The sequence below is a fragment of the Magallana gigas genome, chromosome 5 (assembly GCF_963853765.1).
Source record: "Magallana gigas chromosome 5, xbMagGiga1.1, whole genome shotgun sequence".
Taxonomy (NCBI): Eukaryota; Metazoa; Mollusca; class Bivalvia; order Ostreida; family Ostreidae; genus Magallana; species Magallana gigas.
In genome coordinates, this window is record NC_088857.1 from 14,891,892 (window position 1) to 14,917,168 (window position 25,277).

Genomic DNA, 25,277 nt, shown 5'->3' on the forward strand with positions numbered 1-25,277 from the left:
GATGCATTGAACTTCTTTGAAATGTAAAGACCTCTTCGACTTGTACATTACTTTTCTTTAAATAACTGACTTCTATCATGGTTTTATCATGTAGGTTGGTATAGATGTTGCAACACGCAAAGGGACAAAACTCGTGGCGCTACAACCGTCAACGATTGGCATCATTTTCTCTTAATTAATCTAACGTTAAATCACCGACTCCAGTGTAAAATAAACCCTATTTCACTGCCAATCTCTCACGAAAAATCGATTGTACGACAGTAGAAGTGTATAAAAATGTAGTTATCACCAGATGCAATGCCTCTCAGCAATAAAAAAGAATTAAACGATAATTGAAGGGGAATAACTTTACAACTGGCTTATACGAATGTCAGATAAGAAATAAAATACAATTCTAAAGTTCCATTCAGCAATACTTCTTTAACCATGGTTCTTTTCAAGGACACCACTTAAAGTGTAAATGTTCAAGTGATAAAGGTCTTAGTTAATATCAACAGATTGGAATCTATCACCTGGACTGCTTTTACCAAAGAACTTATGAACAAATTCAAAAATGTCCATTTTTTAAAATAAGCTTACAATTGTTTTAACCTTACACTAATAAAGCAAACTAAGGCCTTACACTTATTGATATACCGGTATTTTGAATATATTTTGCATTTTAAGGATCACTCCATGATACATGTATGACTTTGTTGTACATGTTCTTTTATAAAATGCAGTCCTGAAATTAATAAGAGGCACAAAGCGCTTGAAATATTTATTATAAATTGCATACAAATATCAAAATATAATAAACAATGTAAATAGGATAATCTTAAACAAAATATGAAAACCTTGGTCCTTAAAAACTGGAACTAATGACTTAACTTATCCTTTTTCAAATATGTTCCAAAAAATTTAATACCTAGTCTTAAATAATTTGAAACTTTTAAACAAAAGCTTTCATTAACTTGATCACTGCTAGCACTCAAATCAGAATGAAATATGATTTCTAAATTTTTTGTCTGACTCTCTCTCTCTCTCTTCACAGAAGCGGGGGTTACATGAAATGTCATTAAAATCTATCAATACACATGTACTAGTGATTAATAATATTGTGTAGCTAACTAACAGAAACCAGCATGTTCTTCAACCGTTCATGACCATCTTAATGAACTCTGAAAAGAAAAAAAAAAGAAAATAAAGAATATATTGAGAATGTTAAGAGTATTGTACAAAGTATTACCAATAATACTCTGAAAAATTATCAAAATTATCAAAACAATCAATATGTACTTGATGTTTGGTAAATGCTATAAAAGGATGGCGACTTATTTAGGGTTTAATTTTTTAACATGACCCATAAAAAGTCAGATTAATCGAATTTCTTTTTGGTACTCTGTCTGTTCCTGCAAAATTGCCGTTCCCTCCCCCACCCCTTTCCAGCTATGTCAATTTGCACTGTATAGGGCCAGATGGATTAACTCAAACGGAAATTCATTTTAATGGAGGCAACTAACCTTGAATTAATTGATCTGTTAGCTGTAAATATCCCACTAAACCTTTTGATTAATGAGTCACCTCTGTGCTGAATAAGCAGTCATTAATTAGATATTGATTTTACGAGGGATATTTCGGACCATACCTTCGTAATTGATGTTGCCCTGAGAGTCTTCCATGCCTTGAAATAATTGATCTACATCTTCATCCGATAGTCTGTCTCCTGTATAAACAAATGTTTGTATGATGAATGACAGTATCAAAATAAACCCAAGGTAATTGTTGTTCACAGAGGCTATCAATTCAATTTTTGCTTCAGTATGCATACTTATATTAAACAATATTCATTTTGTAACTTGTCTCTTCACAGTACTGTATGTCAGTTATGAGAATAAATTTATTGTCATTAATCATTTATTCACTCAAATAAACAGAAAAATCCAAGATGGTGAAAATGAAAAATGACTAAAAAAGAGCAAAAAAAAAAATTAACTTTGCATTTATAGAGTTGACAAGCATAAACTATGCATTTTTTAAAATTCTGACAACTTCTTTTCGACTGAACTCTGATTCATTAGTCATTACCATTTTCAATAAATTTAGGCAAAAATGTTAGTTACTCATTCAATTGAAACAGGAAACTATCGTTTCATGAATTTAGCATATATTTAAAGTTGAACTTCTGTATTTGTAATATTACTACATGTATCTTGAATGCCATTGATGTAACAAAAAGTTGAATTGAATGGGTAGAAGAACCAATGTTTAACTTTTAATATTACAAGTAATGTATTAACACCTCTACATCTCTCTTGAACATTGTTCTTTTTAAAAATAAATTTCAGAGAACCTACCAAGGGAGGTAAGGATATGTCTGAGTTCAGCAGATGTGATGAATCCATTCTGATCTTTGTCAAACATCTTGAGTCCTTCTACAAAGTCATCAAATGTAGCATGGTCTCGGTTTTTGCTGATGGTCTGTAGTATGGGTATAAAGACTTCAAAGGAGATTCTGGCATCTTCAAGAACAAAAAGACTTAAGTCCAGATGAAACATTTTCAATATATTCAGTTTATACAGTTTATACTTTTCATAAATGTATGCAGCAATGATAAAGCTGCACTTCACATCACACTATATAAGAATTACCTGGGTTATTTGCATATCCACATTTCTTAACTTCAATCTCTGTTGGATTTTGTCCTAGGGCTCGGAGTACGTCTCCTAATTGTGCCGCAGCAATTTTGCCATCACCACGCTGATCAAAGAGGTTAAAAGTTTCCTGTACCTCTGTAATTTGAAATAACATATACAATGATCAGATTACAAAAACTCAGAGGTCTTTTAGGAGCAAATATAGAAATCAGGGATGCAAGAAACAGTACGAGACACACTGACTGGACAAATGTTAAAATGTTCAAGTAAGATATGAAATCCACAGTATATTTGCAAAAAATAAATGAAATTTTAAAGCTTCAAATTTGCAAAGAGATATGATGAAATCCCTTTTTAATGTAATAAGTGACATTCATTTTAATGTAATCAGTGACAAGCCCAATTTTTCAAAATTGAATGGAGAGTGTCTTAAGATTTTGTGAAGACTCAATTTCAAACATGCTTCATATCTTAGGCAAATCTAGCAGATATAATATTATATTTCATTTAGAAACACACAGCTATTTGGCATGGCAAACATTGGTCACTGGTTTAAAGATGATTTTTATATACTTCTAAGCATATGCATAATTTTAATCATGTCCATTGCCTATCTTGTTTATTTGTACAAAGTTTAAGCACTTATTTTTCCATATTATTCACACTATATATATTTTAAGGTGTATTAAAAAGCAAGTACAGTGTTCAAATTTAAGAGACTTCTACTACACTTGTCCGACAGGTGCACATTCCACAAATACCTCGACTTCCGGGAGTATACACTGGACAATTTTTCTGAAAAACAGCTTAATAAGCAATTCTTACCTGAAAGTTGATCCTCTGATAATTGAGACTGAAATTAGAATTGAAGATAAGCATGAGGCAAATAATGTTTTCATTTAAAAAATTCAAATATACAGTCAGTTTAAACATTTACACCCTTACCATCTTCAAAGCAATCAAATTCTTGTCTGAGGAGTGAACTTCCGGTTTGAGTCATAAAAAAAATACACAAGAATATCAAACCCGATCGATTTGTTTCGCATGAATTTTACCTAATTTTTGTTGCTTTGGTCGTTGATTAAAATCAGACAACATCGGAAACGTGTTTTTACAGTAAAGTACAGTAATAATAGTATGGTATAGCATAATGTGAAAAATGATATAATATTTTTTTCAAGGATTGTGACCATATATGGTCATAATTTGAGGCCTAAGAAGGCGCTAAAATCAAACATTCGTTTGACAGATTTAAAATTATTTGCCAGGATTTTTAATTTTTTTAAATCTTGAATCTATTATAACATGATTAAAACGTGTTTGCTGGCCTTATTTGTGGTCAACATTTACTATGCAATAATCCGTAATTCTACTTATGCCTGCGTGGCTAACATCAATCGTGTTAAAGTTACACAATTCTTTTATAATTTCTTGTTTCAAGTATTAAGTATCTTTTCACATTAATATCCATATACATTTAGATTCAAAGTTGAAACGATTTAATATTCGAAGGGGTATAAAACGTATTGTATTGTTTATTACCGAGAGCCATACGATTCATAGGTTTAGTAAAGTGTACAAACATATCTAGACATTTTTTTTAAAAACATCACAATCTTAGATTAGACTGCGGGTGAACATAGTATCCTACATAGCAGTGTGCAAAATGTACATGGTAAAAGTAAACAGGATAATGAAGAGTATACTATCAAAACAAACTTGACAAAAACAATAATAATATTTTTTTCGTAATTTTGAGCATTTATTAAGGTATTTGCCCAAATTACATAACTCTTTGATATTCTTTGTTGAGAGTAATTGAATAAGTTTAAAGACAGAGGGCTTTTCATAATAATTTTTTTTATATACATCTTTTTTTTATTTCTTTATAAAATGGACTGACTAAAATAAAATGAACATAGTTTACAAACTCTCTCATTTCTATACATATATTAATATCTGCCACGCTCAATCTCCAGTTGATGAAAGGATAAACGGTATTTACTTATAAATTGTGCATACAAGTATACAGTTGGTATTGGTTTTGTTAGATATTCTTGTACTCTGCGTAACTCTCTCAAAAGTCTCGTATTTAATCATTTTATCAGACCCCGCCGTCACCAACACTCCCACGATAATACTGTCATATGCCGCACATATGTTAAAAGTCACTAATTTTAGACAGCAAAACTATCTTTAAAAAATCGAGTTTTGAACCTTTTCTCACATATGTAATTTAAACAGATTTTAGTCTCAGGCCCCATGCAAAATTCAACTGCAAATTAGTTGATAATGATATATAGTCAAATAGGCGGGAAAATGTGCAATTTTGAATGAAAAATTATATATTTTCATTTCAAATTGCACATTTTTTCGCCTATTTGACTTACAAATTTCTTAACTATCATGCTATCTATCATCATCAATTATTTTTCTGCTGATTTGAGAAACTATTTCAACTAATTATACTAATAAAGTACTTATTGGGCCTAGAGAAACCTAAAGTAGCGACACGTGTCGGTCACATATTGATTCGGATTTGAATTGAATTGGTTAATTGAAGTACGTAAAATGAGTTCCTTGCTATTACAATAACAACTACATGTATATATTAATTTATTATAACTAAAAGCATATATTTCCGTACCCGCGTTTTCCGTGTATGTATTTAAAAAATTACGGTACCTTTTACGGTGTCCAAGTACCGTTTGTAATTAGTTGAATTTCCTCATTTTTGTTCGCTTTTTCGGTCTACATGACAGGGTACAGTTCGTTGGAGCTAAGTTGTGACCCCTCTTTTACTTCCAGTGCTTTTGCTATTAATAAATTTGAAAGATATTACTATACTTTTTTTTACAGTGTGCATTTTATCCAGATTTTAAATGATTCTTAAAAAAAGACCTTCAACACATCTCTAAAATTAACCACTAAAGCATTATTAGTGAGCATTATACTGTAAACACATTGTTATTCGCGACTATTTTATTTCGCGATTTACATGAGAAGAACTGGTTATCGGGGACTATTTTTCCCGACCAAGCCTTATCCACTCCTGTTTTATTTCTTATAGCTATATGACAAAGACTTATCCGCGGCGAGAAATATTCGCGACAATGAGCCACTTACTAAACTCGCGAACATTTCTCGCACGCGAATAAAAGATGGTTTTACAGTATACTAATCTAAAATAGATGGCTTAAGTTCATGAAAAATCTTAATCAATACGCTATAGCTTTGTTCTAAATAAAAAAAATAAGAAAATTCTATCTCATTTTACTGTCTTTTAAGTTTTAAAAAAGACCCCCAGAATGTGAAATTCGGTCTTCTAAATGGACAAAAATAATAGTCAAAATCTTTGTTTGATTTTGCATGTATTTCTTTGCATATATGTAACATCCATTTTTATCCAAAATAAAACACAAGGAAAATTATAAATACATCTTAAAGTAAATCCAACCTCCTGTGACGTCATACATTTTACATAAACCATGAATTCATTGAAATTCTTGCAAGTAGATTTGTAATTTCTATGTTATCATAGGTGCACATCAAAAACTCAAATCATTGTTTACTTGGAGATATTTAATAAGCATTTTTCATCCTTATATTCGACATTATTCAATAATGACAAAGGGAAATAACTCTTTTCTACTTTTCTCTAAGTAATATATCTAAATGCTATACTTTTTCTAATGTAAACAATTTTTTTTTTTTAAATTAATTTTAGTTTTCTGGCATAGTAAGCAATAAAATTTAAATAGACAAAACAAGTATCCAACCACTTATATATAATTTTTAAACCAATAAGTGTGATTTTCAGATGATAATTTCAGCCTTTGGTTTTTATTACCTTACATCTTAAATAGTATGGATACACATATATTTTATTTATTTTTTGATGAAATTCAAGTCCAATAAGTTAAAAAAAAGTTAAGTTTTTAACTTTGAACCCATAATTTTATAGGTACGGAGTTACCTTAATTTATTGTAGGGGTGTATTCTTTACACTCAATCTATGTATATGCCCAGTCCCACATTTCAAAGCCTTTAGAATACACATTTGATAGGTATACATTTTTTCTTAATAGCTGGGCAGTGTATTTTACATCAAAAAGCGCTCGTGCATGTAAATTTTGGAAAAATGTAAATGTCCAAGTGGCCTTCCCCGTTAAAAACTGATGTTAACCTAGCATGGTGTGAATTCGCGTAACCGTTCATAATGGTACAAGTCTGCACCACACGTGTCACTTGGCGTGTGTTCGACATGACTGTATACTGGTATTTCTTAATATTTAATTTTTGCGAATGCTTTATGTGGAAGTTGTATTTTCAACATACGTGATTTCTGATCAAGTGATGAGATTTTTTAGCGATAAACAATGTCACATGATATGCAGACGAGTTTTTTTTCCCCAATCTACTAATTTCGTGTCAATAATGCTGACCCCCCCCCCCCCAATTCTATTCATAAAAAGACAGAGTCATAAATCAAAACAAAATACACTATATATTACATGGGATCTTTCATTACAATAAACAAGAGACCCATGAGCCACATTGCTATCCTGAACAATAATTATCGTATCATTCTATTTTGAAATGTTTAAATATGAAACTCTTTTAAAATATTGTATAACCACCATTTATTCCAATATGTGACAACACAAGAATACTTAAAAAGAAGCCAACTTGTTTTTGACACCATATCCTAAAATCTTAGATGTATCAACTGACAAATCTTCATGTTATTATTCTAGTCCTCAATATATCAAAAATAACAAAATTCTAAAATGAACTATGAATAATTAAAAAAGTGAAAGAAGGTCACTGTGACCCTCATATGAGGTAAAGATTTGGGGATGTTTATATAGTAAAATAACTAAATGTAGCATTGTATTTCTTGTTTAGATTTTTTTTCCGATATATTTCTATGTTAAACTTTGAACCCCGGTATTGGCCTGTGGGTCATTAACAATTTAGAATCTTCAGTATTTTATGATGCCTGCATAGTAATATCACAAATTGAAGCATTGTAGTTTTTGAGATTTTTCAACATTTTCCCTATACATTTCAATCATTTTATGTCAACTTCTGAAACCCTCCTGGGGCCCCAGTTTGGCCTGGGTGTAATTTAGAATCTACATCACCTATGGATGTTTGCAAAGTAGCATAGTAATAACACAAATTGAAGCACTGTAGTTCTTTAGAAGGTGATTTTTCAACAATTTCATTAATCATTTCTATGTTAAAATTCGAACCCCTCGTGGGGCCCCAAAATTAGCCCGAAGGTCACAATTTTAACCATTTTGAATCTTCACTATTTATACAAGCTTTGATGTAAATATTAATAAGCATTTCTGGCGCAGTGGTTATTGAGAAACTTTTTGAAGACAAATACCCTATTCTTACTGTTTCGTAATTATCTCCCTTTTAAAAAGGGTTATGCCCTTTATTTTAACATTAAGAATTTCCTTCCCATAAAATCCTTTGTACCAAGTTTAATTAAATTTGGCCCAGTGTTTCTAGAGAAGAAGTCAAATATGTGACAAGTATACAGACAGACGGATGGATGATGGGCAACAGTTGACTTGCTTTATAGGATCTCATCCTTTTCCTTATTTTTACATTATTATTGTCTTTCCCTGACACTTTATTAGAAAAAAACCCCTTTAAATGTTCCTTTGCTGAAAATTTGTTCTAAACCAAGTTTGGATGGAATTGGCTAAGTGGTTTTGGAGAAAAATAGTATATGCTCAAGTTAAAACCGTTAATGTACAAACAACAGCTGCTTGAAACTTGTGTTAAAGTGAGCAAAAAAGATGACAATCCAGATTTGAAGAGACTTTCCATTTATTAAGGAAATCTTTGAACTTGACAGTCTGTAACATTCTTTACATGTACGGTGTATATGTAAGAGGAACATCACTAAAGGTTATAGGTTTCAAATGGTCCACAGTTTGGCTAACACAGTTCTCTGCAAATCCACCGTCACCATTATAATACAAAGCATCAGAAAAACAAAACAAAGCAATGTACAACTTGTTTTTGTTTTCCTTTCAAAAAAAAAAAAAGAAATAGAATTTACACCAAATACTTGAAGCTTAATTATCACAATTGAATTTCATCACTCAGTTCCAACAACCAAAAATTTAACAGTCATATTTTTATGATCTGATCAATGCACCGAAACCTGAACGAGTTTCCCTGTCCTTAAATTAAACATATTCATGCTAGTATATATCTGATATGTGACAAACAGGTATATCTTTCATTTCCATCCTTCCTGCCTAACTTCCAGGAAAACAGACCATGAAATCACAATATGTCAGATGACAATAACAATTTCCTGTTCTCTTTTTCATGAACAAAAGCGTATGATTTAGAATGAACAATTTATCAGGAAGATATATAGATAATTTTCATTTTAAAATTGATACACTAGCCTTAAATTTTGGCTAACAAAACATGGAATTTTTATTTCAAATTTTTTATGAACAAAAGCATATGATTTAGAATTAACAGTTTATCAGTGAGATAAATAGATAATTTTCATTTTAAATTGATACACTGGCCTTTGGTTCACAAAATGTTTTTTCCTATACATATTTTCACAACTTAATAATACACTACCAGTTTATTTAATGGCAGGAATAATAAGGTACAATCCATTAGGAATTCTGTACAAATTGATTAAAATTAATTAATTAAAACACCTATTTCAATATGGAACACTCAATCATTGTTCACTTTTCAAGTTAAAAAAAAAAAAAGCTTTCAAGTTAAACTACAGAATTTACAAATGTTAATTTTTGTTATCATACTTATAACAAACTAAAGATAAATTCTGGGTTTTGAGTCTTGAAAAATAAAACATACATATACTGTACATAATACTGAAATTATAATCTAATTTTCAGTGTTGTTTCAGCCATAAAAATAATCAACATACACCAAAGAATGCCGATCACAAAATAACAAAGGAAACTTAAGCTTTAGTATATTGTTCAATATTGAAAGTTCAGCAACAATTGCTCAAGATTATTGAAAAAACTTGCATAGGTATTGCAGTCTAAAAAACCCAAAAACATTTACCTCGGTATAGGTTATACAAGTACCTCTCTTGCAAAAATAAGAAAAAATGCTGTTCAAAAGCAAGTGGCAAATTGCATGATTTTAACAGTAATATCATAGTGAGAAAAAAACAAAACAGATTTAATTACCAACAATTTAAAATACCATATTCTTCCAACCTAGTGCCCATTGTCCCTAAATAGGAAATTGCAAAAAAGGGGCAGTTGTTTTGATTTCACAATTTCTTTTTCATTTTACAAAACGAGTTAGGAATTAGATTTAATCATCATAAGTTTAAAAACCTAATCTTGTATACATGCAGTATATCATTCATTTTTCTTAAAATACAGTTTTATCTATTTAGTAATTTACTGGTAAATTAAGACAATTTTAGACAAATCATTCGCAAATGTTATTACATGTGTTCTTTGCATCAAAAGAAAAAGGAGTCCATGATTTCTGGAAAAAAGATCACGCAGTGAGAAACAATCCCTAACAAAAGCACTGTAAGGGACATGGGCACTCAATAGGTAGATTATGATATGCAGACTTCTAAATCACTTGTAAAACAATAATTCAATTATGATAATTTGATACAAAAATGCAAGTTCAGAAATTCAAATTGCACATAATTTGAAAGGAAAATGCGGGTACCTCTTGCTACAGTTAAATAAGTCTGCCTAAGGTAATTTGATTGATTGACACCTTGGTAAATAAGCATCTACCAAGGTAATAATGCCTTCAGCAGCACCACACAACCAATGCTAAAAAAACCCAAACAAACAAAGAACAACCTGGGTTTTAAGGCTGAAACCGAGATCCATGATCATTTATTCTAATGACTGAAATTGGTTAAAGTTTGTCAATCCTAATCCTGATACCGGGGAAATCAATAATAGTGACATTTATTGCAATGCAGCAGTTAATGTGACCTCAATCATTGCATATTTTACATTCAAATGGAAAAATTATTTAAACATGTATACAGGTGTTTAGAATAACATACATAATTCTTTTAAGACATTTAAATTCAAGCTTAAAAATCATGGACAGAGATATTGAACAAGCACCAAAATGATGAAAACACAATTGCTGTAAACATGAAAACTTACAAGAGGCAACATTTATATTTGAAACAAAATATGATGCATAATTATTAATCAACTCACCAGTAGTTATCCAAATATTTATATTTATTTTACAAATCAAATTTTGTTTAAAGTTTATTTAAGAGGATAAATCTCCTGCCCTTGCCTTATGTCAGAAACCGACATTCAGTCTACTCGCCAATATTTGTCCCTTTAACCCCCTTTCAAAAACAAACAAAAAAATCCAACAGAAGTATTTTGGGGTATTTTCTAGCAATGTAAGAAAACATATCGAAAATAAAAACTTGATTTTTTTTTTTTTAAATCAAACATAATATCTGCAACGTGTTACCGGTATATCAGAAACTCCTCTATCAAACCTTGACAATATGTAAGTATTCATGTTTACAGCAACAGAGAACATAACCTGCCTTCCAACTATACTGTATGCACCATTTTACAAACAAATCTTTACCAAAACAGTGTAAAAAATTTACAGAGTTATATTTTTCATAGGAAAATTTCTTCCATATTTCAGCAAAAAATACAGAAATTTTCTTTGATTAAAATACCCGGTATATAATTAGCACAAAACTCAACACTAACATAATAATCAGTACATGTGTGCAATACATATCAACAATCTACTCTATCTTTATCATATATACACAAAGATACACATCATGCACACTGGAATTATCGAAGCTAAGTACTGTAAAACCTGGATGTACAGAACCTTCTGATGTCACCCGATGACAGTGGCTTTGACTAGCAATGCTGCCAAATGGTGTAAACAATAACATATGTTTGATATTGAAAAAATAATGCTCATGTTACAAAATTTTCTTGACTGAACTTAAAAAAGTACCTTTTATATTTTTTGTATCGTATATTACCATTTAGAAATGCATGGACTCAATTTTTAGTGCAGTTTTCTGTTACGACTGACTTTAAAGCATTTTCATGAATTTAGGTATTTAGAGCTAAGGATCAAAAGTATACGCATTTTTTAATAGTCATATACTAGTGTGTACTTTAATTACATGTAGGGAGCAAGACGCAGCTTGAAAGGCACCAACATATGGTTCAAGCTAAACTAAGTTCATGCAATTACAAAATTCAAAATATCTGATTATATAGCTCTTTCTCTCAGTGAAGGTAACTGTAAAAATTTTTACAACGAAGTGTTTAGAATAATAGTGTTAAACTGTAACTTGTGTTTATACACAAAGAAAAATGGAATTAAATACCCTGCTATCTGCCCTATGGAATTAACAACCGGTACTCAGTTTATGATTCATGTAAATGCATATATGTGTATGTCAAAATATACAGTTTATATGTACATGTTAAATCAAGCCACTGGTTTGATAAAATAACAGGCATTCAAGACACTATACTGCTACTAAAAAGCAAAAAAAAAAATATTATCAACAAATACATTGTACATCATATGTATATATGCACGTGAATAGAATTTAATGCCTCACATAAAATATGCATACAATTTATAATAAAATTTGTTGAACACAGACAGATTTTTTTTTTATCACTATTATTGATTTTTTAGATACTGTAATATTGAGGGTTTTTTTTCTCCATTTTTTTTTTTTTTAAATATGAGTTTCATTTGACAATAAATACGACAAACGGAAATAAATCTGAGACAATTCTTTGAAAATTTCTATGGCAATAAAAAAATTTACAATTAAAATAATTTTTGATTTAATACATGTAGTTGATTTTAAATTTTTACCGTCCAAATATATGGTAATTAACCATTAAGATATTTTTACACAAATGCTAAAAAATAAAAAACAAAAATTATAAACACCAAATTTGCCAGTAAAACAGGATCTTTTTGCAAAGGATTTGTCGCTATAAATACCTTATCTGCATCAATAAAAGTAAAAGATATCCCTTAAAATTCACTGTTAGCAACAATTGATCAGTGTAAACTTTTGCTTGGCTATTCTGCATTTATAATGCTGCAAATTACTAACTACCGTAGGATATTCAACCATGAATATGAGTGTAACAAATCAATAAAATGCACAACAAATCAATTAAAATAAAAACTAGTATTCAAAACAATACAAAGTGAATTATTATCTGTACAACTGTCAAAAATCTCTGACAATTTTTTAAAGTGAAGACAGGAAAAGGGCCCAAGTCAATGATGGTTGACATTTTCAATTTATAGTCATCTTTTTTCAGTGAATGGTTAAAATATCTGTTGGAATAAAAGCACTACATATTTTGGCTGTTAAAAGAAGGAAAGTACTTTTGTTTTTAACTTCGGGATATACTAGCACAAGTTCTGAGATTGATTTTGCTGGCTGTGTTTTTTGATTTAATGGATAATTCTGAAACTCAGTAATTTGAATTATAAAAGTACAATTTAAATTTTTTTTTTATCTTTTAAAAAAATCAAAATGCATGTGAATGTATGCATGGATTCTTGTTATCCGCAGTGGGCCGTGAAGGATAAAAATGTTCTCAACATAAAACCATAAAAATAAAAACAGAGTTGCGCAATACCTATCATAAACCAAACAAATATAACCGAAGCATAATACAGGTACATTAATGTATAACATTAATGACTGTCATCAATACAAACCTCATATATCTAAAATAAATGTAGATATCACAAAAGTCTATAACAGGTTAATGGGAAGAAATCTCTTTTTATAGTTTTTTCTTTTAAAATATTTACACGGGGATAAAAAATAAATCACAGAACTAATGATGGAAGTCGCCAGTGTTCAGCCTTGGGCGGGGTCTGTCTCCAAAGATCATTCTCTCGTCGTTGGTGATGCTTCGGGCAAGAGCCTGCATGGAAGCTGCCATCTCGTTCGGGTCTGAGGGAGTGGGCTGAAAATAGGAAATTCAGATATAAGAATCTTAAGGTCGTTGCTGATATTAAAGCATACTGTGGTTTTAGTAATATTCGTTGGCATTAATTTTTGTGGATACAGTGAAAAATCAATGTTTCAAGGCTACATTTCAATCAATATAACATGTTCAATATCAGAAATTAAACCCTTACTGCAATGAACATTAACTTTGATTTTGTTGAATGACTGTACCACAAAATCCATGAAAACTGGGTTTCAACATTACTTACCGAAAAGGAGAATTTATGACTTATTGGTGATAATGACATTTCTGTCAATTTTACTAAAAGATCTATACTGTAGATTCTTGATTAAGTGCAAGGAGTTAATATCCACGTAAAATCGCGAGAAGCACATCTTGCAGATTTTAAAATCTCACTTTATTTTTCAGACGGATGTAAACTGAATTAAGGAGGCCGATTTCGGTTTTTTTGCGGAAAAACTACAATAGCAAAACTCTTTATTTTTTAACCATATGTAATTTAAACCAACTCTAGTTTATATGCGAAGGTTCATGAAAATCGACCGTATGGTTCTTTTAAGGGACCATCTCAAAATAGAGGTACATTTACTTGGGAATGTATGGGAAACTGTCATTTTCCGCACTTCAAAGCAGTTTTAAAAAATACTACAATAGCTTTTTTTCTCAAATTGTTATATATATATGATAAGTAATATCATTTCCTACCTTATATGTAAAAAACACAAAATTCTATCGTCTGGTTTTTAGTGGGGGCCATCTCAAAATATTAAAATGCACCAAATTTTGCTATATATTTGGATCATCACGAATGATGATTGGTATAATGGATTCATTCCAAAAATGAGGAAAATATCCTCGAGGATAGCATCATTCTGTATATAAAATTTCAACAGCGTACAATTTTTACTTTTTCGTTTATGTTATTTCTTATAACGTACTCCTACAAAGCTTCATTTTATCATAACGTCATAAAAGCGCAATGGCAATGCTCCCCTACCGCACAACGTAAAAATCGTGTTAAAAATAAAAATTTCCTTTAAAAATCTAAATACTTTTCTCTGTATTTTGTTTATTGTGTTCAATTTTATAAATAATATCGAAAAAAATTCATAAGAAGTATAAAACAACTGTATTATATTAGAATGCGCAAAAACATGCGCAATGCAAACTAAAGTCGGCCTCCTTAAATAATGATAAAAATTTAGCAATTGCCATGTTGAATTCTCGCGATTTGATGCAAAATGGTTGAATCACAGAATTAAGTACTTGCGTAAAATAAGGCATCTACAGTAAACAAAGCTTGGCCTATAATAAACATGTATGTGTATACAAAATCTGTGACAAAATGGGAACCTACATCTTCATCACTTTCATCCCCAGAGTCTTTATTCCCCGATACCCCCCACCTTGGAACCATGATGGGCACCGAGGAGGAATACTGAAGGGGCTTCTTCTGGAACCGCCCGCTCTTCATGGGAGTGGTGCTCGATCTACGACTGGTATCTGGAAGGTCAAAATACCGAGTCAGAAATCGTTAGCTTGTGAATGGTGACTTCTTTGAATTTTTGTTCAAAATTCATAAAAAACTAACTTTTGCCTTTTCCAATCAGAATTTTCCTTTGTATTTTGAATTCTGGAGAAACCCCATTTTCTTTGGGAAATGGTACTAAATTTCAAAATAATTCATATATGCTTATGCAATATAAAAGCAAAATATTATTTAACCTGTATTTCAATCAAGTACCAAAGATATTTCATGGTTAACTCTTGTTTATTGCAAAGCTGTTAATGACACAAAAAACTCAACATTAAGACTGATTTTCATGTTATGTTTCTGTTACCTTCTTCCTCCTCCTCTTCCTCCGAAGAGTAGAACGGCTCGTCATGGCTAGGACTTGAGTCCTCCAGGAGAAACATTTCTACAATTATTAACAAATATACATCTGTATAAGGAATAACATTAGTAAATGTACATAAAGTTTTCCAGCATGCAGAGACATTTCAAGGAAAATTCTCAAGATTTGGAAGAACCTAATTGTCACAAATATTTCTCACCATGTACCCTTCTTTCAAACAGGTACACGTATATCTTTTTATTTTGATATATTAATCTCAATAATGAAATTAGTCGCTCTAAACCCAGATAATCACTTTTAAATCCCAGGGTTTTTTCTGGCATTATCCTACCTGATTCTGGAGCCTGTTCATACTCGTCTACGGAGTGGAGACGTTTGTTTGGAGACGACTTGACTCGAGTTAGAGGAGTCTTCTACAATGAATACAAATTGATCTTGATCTCAAATTTTTTTTTCATCTTAAGGAATATTTAAGTATTTTCAAGCTCAATGCATTCTGTTTTCTTTTGCATTTATTGGTATGTGAATTGCAAAATACTAGTAGTATATAGAGCAAGATAACAGTACTACGCAGTACTACAGTTCTAGTGCTTTATGATTTGATAGATAAGTATTAAACACACTTCTAAAACATCCACACACAATTTGTAATCAACTAGCACGATATATGTACAATGCATATTACTTATAGCATTTGAAAACTTCCAGTAAAGTTCTAGGACTATATCTCTGTTTAAAGTTGAGATCAATTAATCTTAAATCACACATTTCAGTTCATATGATAGTCTCCAAAAAATATAAAAGTAACATTATGTTCGCATGCAGACATAGAAAATCAATGTCAAGATATTGGTATATATTTTCAATTATATCGCAATCAACATGTTTTCATACACGCTTTGTAAATAAACTCAAGAAATATACTGCAATCAAAATATGGCTTGTTGATATTTCTAATTCCTCAGATGGTCATAGATTACTATTACTCCATTGGTCATTTACCTTCCCCCAATAAAAACTGAAATTACTTTTTTTGTCTTAAAGCACTTGCTCTTATTGGATAAAAAGAGATAATTGTTTTCATATACCTCTGTGTATATTCTAAGTAAAATTACAAAAGATAAACTTCCTATTCTATCTAACCATGAAAAAGTTTCTGTTTTGTTTGCCCATGGTGAATAGTCATTAAAACTATTTACAAGGAGCATTTGGTTTACCTTGTTTTCAATCTCAGAACACCTCTGGTCTTATCTGAGTCGCTATGTTAAAGTCAAAGTCAGATAATTCTAATTTGTTTACCATCAAGAAAATCTGCATCGCGCAACAAGAAAGGTTTTCTTCAGTATTGTCCCCATTTGACAGCAACTTTTTCCCTCAACTTCGTTTTATGAAATTATTGCTGTTTTACGGGACAATAAACTTGCTATCATCCTCATCGCCAGTAAATAGGTACCGGTATATAATGTATGACATGGTCTTGGAAACTTACAGGAATAAAATGAAAATGGGGTCTGGGTGTAGTGTCTGCATGTATGTGAAATAACTACACGGTGTATATACACACACACTGTACACAAATTACACTAAACCAGTGGTACCAAACTTGAAAATGAATCATTCACCAACCTTGGAAGACTTTGAAGTAAGTGGAGATGAATTATCAATATCTGGAAAACAAAATACACTGTTAAGTTTTACATATGGAGTTAATTTGCATTTTCTAAACATTATTTTTTTTATCTATCTATTTCTTTCATTTATTTATTTCCAAAACTTACGCTCTGTCACAGATTTCATCTGTCTCTCTGTCTGCAGAATGAGGCTGTACAAAAATAGTGAGAATGGAATATTTAATTATTAACAATTGGTGAATATAAATTTACCATACATTGGTTTTTAAACACATTTGATACAAAACCCTTACAAAAAATCAATTGGAGTGGAGAAAAAATATGAACACTGAACGTTAAGAAATCTGGTAAATATAAAATTGTTTACACCTTAAAAACATGATTAATGTCTAAAGCGTTAATAATCAAAAGCTTACTTCATCATTTTCTTTTTTTCTGTCTGGACATTTGATTGTAAAGTCTGAAACCTGGCCTTTTCTTCCTCCTCAAATTGCCTATTGAGATGAATGGAATTAAGTTACAGTATTAGTTAACTATTAAAATGACAGATTTTTATCTGAAAAAAAAATTTAACCCACAAGTCTGTTAATTCCTTATCTAAATTCCTGAATCTGTTACATTTTAATTGTTGAACTTTTTTAATAATTGTAAATGCATTGAACTTGTGTATTAATAGTTGAACTTGTTATTTGGAACTCAAAATGACAAAAAAAAATAACATATCCAAGTAATCAAAATTGAAAAGAGAAGTTTTAAAGATTATTAATGAAATCCAGCCACCCTGGTGGCTAGTTTCAAGTACTGATATGTACTGTAATAGAATTTACAGATATAGAGGGAAGTCAAAATTATCCCTAGACAATGAAGAAAATTTTTTCAAGATTTGCACATGTAATATTTAGCATTCGATTCACTCTCTTGGTATAAATCCCACTTTGTGAAAGTAAAAAGGTAATTCACTCCGAGCTCATGATGATGTAATCATCAATATAAACTGGTTCTCCTTACCTGATTCTCTTCTCCATTTTGTCCTCTTCCTGTAGTAAGAAGACGTTGATCTGGTCCTGAACATGACTCAGTTCCTTTTGGAGAGATTCATAGTTTGGCGAGGAGGGATCTAGTCAAAAGTACATTTTCAAAATATATATTTCAGTACAATACATGATTGCTATACATGTACAACAATACAGAGGGTTTTTTTCAATATGTTATGATGCTCTAGTTCCATGTAGGCCTAGTGCCTATAAAAAATGGGGAAGAGATACAATTTTCACTGAAATGCTTCCTTCATCTAATGTTTACCTATCAAATATTTTTTTTACAAAGTGCACCTGCTTACCTGGCATGTCTTGACTAGAAATGGTCGACTTCTGCCCGTGGAGAACAATGTTGAAAACACGAGAAAAATCTGGAGACTGCATCAACCTCTCACTGATGACTGGGTCACACTGATGATAAATGAACATATACCATGCAGTAAAACTTCAAAAACTGAACATTACTCCAAGTTTCTTGAGCATTGATATACACAACAAAAAATAGACCCACAAAAGGTAATAGAAGTACACAGGAACAATTGAGGGCACCACACACCTGGAGCTGAGGTGAGAGAAGCACCACACTGGATAGCTGGGAGGTGGCATGTGTCTCCACCCCACAGTTCAAGCACCTGTTCACTGTCCACTCCCCCACAGCCAGCTTATGCACCAAGTACGAGTGTTCCTACAACAGCAAATCTAAATGTATACAGCCATTACTGCTTCGAACTGTCAAATCAAGGTTCTTACTTTTTGTAAAGGAGTCTGTCATTTTTTTTTTGGGGGGGGGGGGGGGGGTGGGTGGGGTGGGGTTTGGGGATGGTAAGACATATATTTGAGCAATACATTTTATGTGTTGTACGAAATTGTCTGAATAAATATTGTTTGTTTATGATTCAATGTGCTGTGCGTAAATATCTGTTCATATGTGAATGCATCCTTGTACATATGCATGTGTGTACTCAACTACTCTTATACATTTGCATGAGAACTTTTCTGTGTTTAAACGTACATATTACCCCCTCGATTGACCTCTCAATGTTTTCTTTTATGATAACTTCAATGATATCTATATGTGAACTGTTTCTTAAACGTTTGGTTAGTGTAAAGCAGTTTATAGCTTTAAATCTAATTTCTTGTGATTCAAATACTTCTTTGTAATATGAATTATTTAATTCATTTTACACATAGATAAAAATCTTGTAACATACGGACCTGGACAATCTTTGTACTTCATGCATCCATTATTTATTATGATCACAATTAAGTTATTGTTTTTAATGTGCATGTATATATCCATTGAGGGCCCTTTATTGGTAAATAAGCCTACTTCCATATACCGTACATCCATCTATATGAAGTTAAGAACACTTGACATCTGGATCCTAATTTAATATTCATGGGGCATATATATATATATATATATATATATATATATATATATATATATATATATATATATATATATATATATATATATATATATATATATATATGCTATGATGAATTAAGAGATAGTTGTCCAACAAATTTAACGGACATTTTTTTCTCCAAAAAAAAAAATGCAATGTGTTTTTTTCGTAAGTTTTTTTATATTGTAAAATTCAGTTGCTTTACATACATTTACAGACAAAGTAACACAAAATAAAACCTAAGAGGTACATGATATGTGCATTTTGAGGGAAATCATGATCTTTTATAATACAAACAACCTAATGGACTTATTATTTCTTCCTACCTTTTTTACTTCAGCATTGGCAGCTTGACCCAGACTTTGTGAGAAAAATTCATACTTTGTCTTCCATAAATCTACAAAAATAAATCAATAATATTTAGATAGATTTATAGAAAAAACAACAACTTTTATTTAAATTCTAGCAACAATTATATACATGGCATTTAGACTCGGTCAAATTTTGCAATTCTTTTGTTTTGTGTTAATTTCTGAAAACTGAAAGATTCAGAAATGCTTCATTTTTTGTGTTACATTACTGTATTGCTCTACTTCTCTTTTGAAACATAAGTTTGCAAACATTTTAAATTACTGATATACTGTATTTGATTACCAAGTAGTGTTGTTTTAGTCTAGAATTATGATTTAATACATGTAAAGTGAATATACATGTATACAGGTAAATATTAAAATCATGGGGATACAAAACTGATAATAAAATAATCATTTGGAAGAAATAGAACACCCAACAATTTCTTTGCAAATTAGCAATGGAAAAATAAGGAGATAAAACTTAAACATTAGGACATCAGAATGTTTGCAATCTTTTTCATGATACATGTATTTGTTTATTTGAAAGCAGGGATGCTCTCGCCTCTAAAATAAAACCTAATGTTTTGCTCAAAACTGTGCTAAGCCTTTATTACTATTTTTTTTTTATGAAACAAGAATTGCAATTTAAAAATCCAGTTGGATTATAGAATAACAATCTTTCTATATATCTAGATATCAAAATATTATTCCCTCTATAGCTGTCAGAGCTAGTTTATTTCGTAATAGGCATGCAATTTTAAGAATTCTCCCCCTGTCCTTTTATTTATATGCACACACAAGTATTTATAAACTACTTTCATAAAGCTATAGTTTTTGTAACAATTTACTAGATTGGGTTTTAGGGTTTATTTACAAACAATTAACTTTGAAATAAACAGGTATAAGTTGGGAATAGAGATATACATCGCATTCACATGATATACTAGATAATAGCCTAATCATATGTGAATTAAGGGTGCAAATTTCTCTATTTAATTCAAACAGAAATTCTTGGCTTCATTTCGATAAAATCCCCCAAGGCTAGTATACACATGTATATGTAAATAAGTTACCAAGAATTACCATCAGAAATGATGCAATATGATGTAACAAGATCAAACATGACTTTTTGGTGCTAGAAAAAATTACCTTTAGTTAATACCAGTATTATGCAACAAAGAGTTCACAAACAAACACAACAAAAAATATTATTCACAGTCTCTTGACTAATTTTTTTTCATTGCAGACCCGAAATTACATAAAAATAATTGTGAAAAGAATCTCTATGGTATGACTGCATCAAAGATGTTGATAAACTGTAAGGTCAAAAGATATCATGTACATGTACCTTCATTGTTCTGGAAACTTGGTTTTGACTTGCAAGCAATCTTGATGTTCAGACATGAACAGGTGAAAAGAGACATCTACAAGCAAGAAAAAAATATAGGATTAAAAAAGAAACACAGGATTTAAAAAAAAGTATGTGATGTTATAAACAGGGAAAACATTGCGGGTCGAACCGATTATCTTGTCACCAAGGGGTTCCCAGGGACGTCTATTATCAGCTGATTACGCGGTTATAGCTTAGTCAGCTATAGCCAATCACATTACATAACCCGGTCGTATGCAAAACATAAACAATAATAAATGATACAATGACAAAGAAAGAAAGTTTTCTCGTATATGACAATAATTCATATTTTTTTTGGCACCATCATACAAAATATGTGAGTCAGTCGGGCACATTAAGCCAAGAATTCGGTCACTAAAGAAATGAATTAACTGCAACATCGAAAAATAAATAAAATACTGCACTGATTCTTTGATCTGGGGTGAAATTGTAAAACACTGGATATAAAAATGCACGAAAATTTATACTTACAATGGTAAAACTCTTTAAATTATGCAAAAATCCACTAAAAGCAGCAGAAAAACAGTGGAGGTTAGTGGGTCAGCTTGGAAAATTACAGAAAAAATTATTTTTAGTGATTGAATCGCAGTTTCGTACAATCTTTATTTTGTTTCTTAAAATCGATATAAACAGTGTCAATATTGAAAATAAAGATATTCAGAGATATTTTTACTCTCGATGATCTTCTAAACAACTCAAAATATTTCAGATTATAAAATACGAAAATAAATACACCATACCCGGATTCCCCTTACAATGTGTAATGGGGATGAATTCAAAACCTAATAAGTCCGTATATTTTTGTGTAAAAAGGTAATCTTTAGTAAAAATGTTTCACAGTTCCATAATGTTTAAACTTTGATTTAAATTATGATATTTTAATATAGGCTACATCTGAAGAATAGTTTCAAAAGGGAATATGTATTGGATTCAAATGGAAAAAAAGAAGTTTGAAATATTCCAAACTTGATCAAGGAAAGTAACTCGTACAACAACAGCTTTTTCTCAACTTTAGATGACCTTTACCTTTGTTTATAATCGATAAGTGCTACTAGATAAAGTCATAAACTTTTAAAAAATACTGTTAGTTCTTTTTACTCACCAAAATATTCGAGTTGGGATATCTTTTATCAATATAATTTGAATTCAAATAAAATAAAACAAAATGACAAATTATGCGGAGAAAATGCAGGTTCCTTATTTTTTTTATTTTAATTTTTTTTTTTTTTAATAAATTTCACTATATTATAGATGTGCTGCAAAACATTCTGATTTCTGTGAAAAGTTTCACGATTTCTCATTTGAGTAAATAATTTTATGTAAGTGTAGTCTGTATACGACAAATTAATATACAGCAATACATTGCAATAAATAAATGTTTTCTATATTATTGTAAATTTCAATTCAAAATTAAAAAAGAAAATAGCATTTTATCGATGAGTAAATAAAGGATTCATAAACCAGTAGCTAGTATATCACTAACCCAGTAATGGGAAGGGGTGGGGGGGGGGGGGATGGTCGACCGATGATGGAAGAATTGTGCCATGTGTCAGATCTGAGCCCACTAAATTCTTTTAAGCATTTTTTTTAGTATTGCTTAAATTGATTTGTGAATAAAAATATCAATAAAACTGTTCACTTAAACATTTAACATGTAATATAAAAAGGGACTCAACAATACCCTATCGGTGACCCCTTTATTAATGCGTCTTGTCATTTGCAACTATGGTTCTGGTATTTATTGCCGTTTGTTGCAAGTTGATATCCAACAAACGATTAAATGGAACGAAATGTTTATTTCTTTTGTATGGCGCAAAAGATCAATTGGTCTCTAAGGAGAAATCCAGACTTATGTGCGTTCCGCTTTGGAGGTCGGACGCTGGCATCCATTTTCCCAAGAGAACAATCCGAGAAAAGATTCCTTCAGAGGCAATCTTTCCATCAACACATTTTATAACTCTACACATTATCGACAATTTGCGCGTATTTCTGTTTTCTTTTTATGGCAGGAGATTTAACAGCGTAGATCATTTTTTCATGCTCGTCACATCGATATAAGTCAATTTATTATATCTATCTGTTCATTTGTAAGGACTTTCTGTAATACCAAAAATGCATAAATGGAAACTCGACAAGGATTTTTTTTTAAAGAATAAGGTTCATTAGGAGCTAGGAAAATCTTAATTAATAGTACACACAGACCATGTATACCATTTAGCGAAGAACTATATAAGGACTGGCATGTGTAAAAACTACGTTTGGACCAATATCATATCTAAACTTTTAAAATGAACCAACTGACCAAGCTTATTGTCATAGGCCTAAAACTTAAATGCTTTCAATAGCAATAAAATTTAGAAGGTAGGTCAATGTGACATACTTTTCCATTGTAATACCCTAAGATCCCAAACTACATTATGGACAAAGTTTGTTGAACCTAGATCTCAACTTGCTAAAGATATAGATCTAAGACAACTTGAAAATCAAACTTTCAACATTCAAAATGTAAGTTTTCACAAATTAACCTTTAACGTTATCTTGAGACGACTCTCTTTGCCCAAGAATGGTGCTATGAACAATTGTTTTTTTTTTTACAATGTAACCTTGTTCTTTTGCTTAAGATTGGTGAAAATCTACACAGTAGTTTTGAAGATGATTTTTTACCAACGTAGAATCTATACTATACATAAAAGCTTTGATGTTAATATATTAACATTTCTGATGTATGGCCTGGTGATGAATTTAAGACATTTTTTGCTTTAATCTTCTTTCCACAAGGATGTTTTGTACCAAGTTTAGTTGAAGTTGGCCTAGTGGTTCTGGAGAAGTATAAAATGTTAAAAGTTCACAGACGGACGGACAGAGAGACAGACAGACGGATGCCGGACAAAATGTGATCTAAAAAAGCCCATGCACTTGCCTTACAGCTTGATTCACTAAAAATATTGGAATCGTATATACATGTATTGCATGCTCCAAACAATTGTATTTGCATGTTTTTAATTGCCATTTTTCAGCAACTTGAAGATAATTTTAGAAGATATAGAAAATTCAGCACAGTCCATCATTATATACTAGTAGTTTGCATCTAATTAATGATTAACATTCTTTATGAAACACAAGGGGAAAGGGTTTGCAAGGAAATATTTGAGCCTGCAATCAAGCACTCTCTAGTGAAATTCAATTCGATTCATAAGATGCCGCATAAAATAAAGGTACATGTGAACTAGATCTCGTTACGAGTAACGAGTAGGTCTTCCGTCCGATTTTGTTTTCATATGATACTGTGAAATATCGATATTCTCTGCCAAATCTGCGATCTTGGTGAATCTAGGTTTTTTGTCTCGAGACCGAAAACGAACGAACAAAAGAGGTTTATGAAAATAAAAGCTAGGGTTTTTTATACATATGTTTAGTGTACACTACTGTTAATCATAGCAGATGAAACACCAAAGATAATCAGTTAAACTTGTGAAAAAAATGAATTGTTTGAACTCTTCTGGTGAGTACCGGAAGTGACGGTTGACAAAAGAAAACCCGTTAAATATATCTTCAATCGATTGTCTATCATTTATAAAAGTTTGTGTCTCAATCACTTACAGTGACTAAAATCTCGCTGGTATCAATTTTGTAAAAAAGGCTAAGTACCAAAGATATTTGAAATCTTGCTAGTTTTCAAGTTATCTGTAATATAGTTTACGAGTGTCTTGGCTCCTCATTTAAGATGCCAGCCCCTTTTTCTTGAGTTCAATCGAAAGTTCTCACGAATACTAACATTTTTTGTTCTTACACCCATCTAAAATTGTTGTTCATTTTTGAGATACAAATGATTGAATATTTTAGGGGCCAGCCCTATAGATCCTTAATGGGGACAGACTTTGGAGTTTTGATTAGTGGA

The 25,277-nt window shown here is 31.0% G+C and overlaps 2 protein-coding genes across 3 annotated transcripts; both read right to left on the bottom strand.

Moving 5' to 3' along the window:
• Positions 1-745: 745 nt before the first annotated feature.
• LOC105325947 (myosin-2 essential light chain) lies at positions 746-3,709 on the bottom strand. Its single transcript, XM_011425751.4, has 6 exons — positions 3,583-3,709; positions 3,463-3,490; positions 2,632-2,772; positions 2,337-2,501; positions 1,628-1,705; positions 746-1,160 (listed from the first exon to the last, which is right to left on the bottom strand). Exons 1-6 carry the CDS (start codon positions 3,583-3,585, stop codon positions 1,132-1,134), a joined length of 444 nt encoding a protein of 147 aa, XP_011424053.2. The 5' UTR covers positions 3,586-3,709; the 3' UTR covers positions 746-1,131.
• A 4,982-nt stretch (positions 3,710-8,691) lies between these two features.
• LOC105325946 (ubiquitin carboxyl-terminal hydrolase 8) lies at positions 8,692-21,950 on the bottom strand. Of its 2 annotated transcripts, XM_011425748.4 has the most exons (14): positions 21,851-21,950; positions 21,317-21,392; positions 19,942-20,012; positions 18,760-18,888; positions 18,506-18,614; positions 18,175-18,283; positions 17,583-17,660; positions 17,314-17,357; positions 17,162-17,202; positions 15,867-15,948; positions 15,521-15,598; positions 15,271-15,345; positions 15,037-15,182; positions 8,692-13,673 (listed from the first exon to the last, which is right to left on the bottom strand). In XM_011425748.4, the coding sequence occupies exons 2-14, from the start codon at positions 21,390-21,392 to the stop codon at positions 13,542-13,544; spliced, it is 1,170 nt and encodes a 389-aa protein (XP_011424050.3). In that variant the 5' UTR covers positions 21,851-21,950; the 3' UTR covers positions 8,692-13,541. The 2 variants fall into 2 exon arrangements, with proteins under 2 accessions (XP_011424050.3, XP_011424051.3); XM_011425749.4 differs by lacking the exon at positions 15,271-15,345.
• Between the last annotated feature and the right edge of the window lie 3,327 nt (positions 21,951-25,277).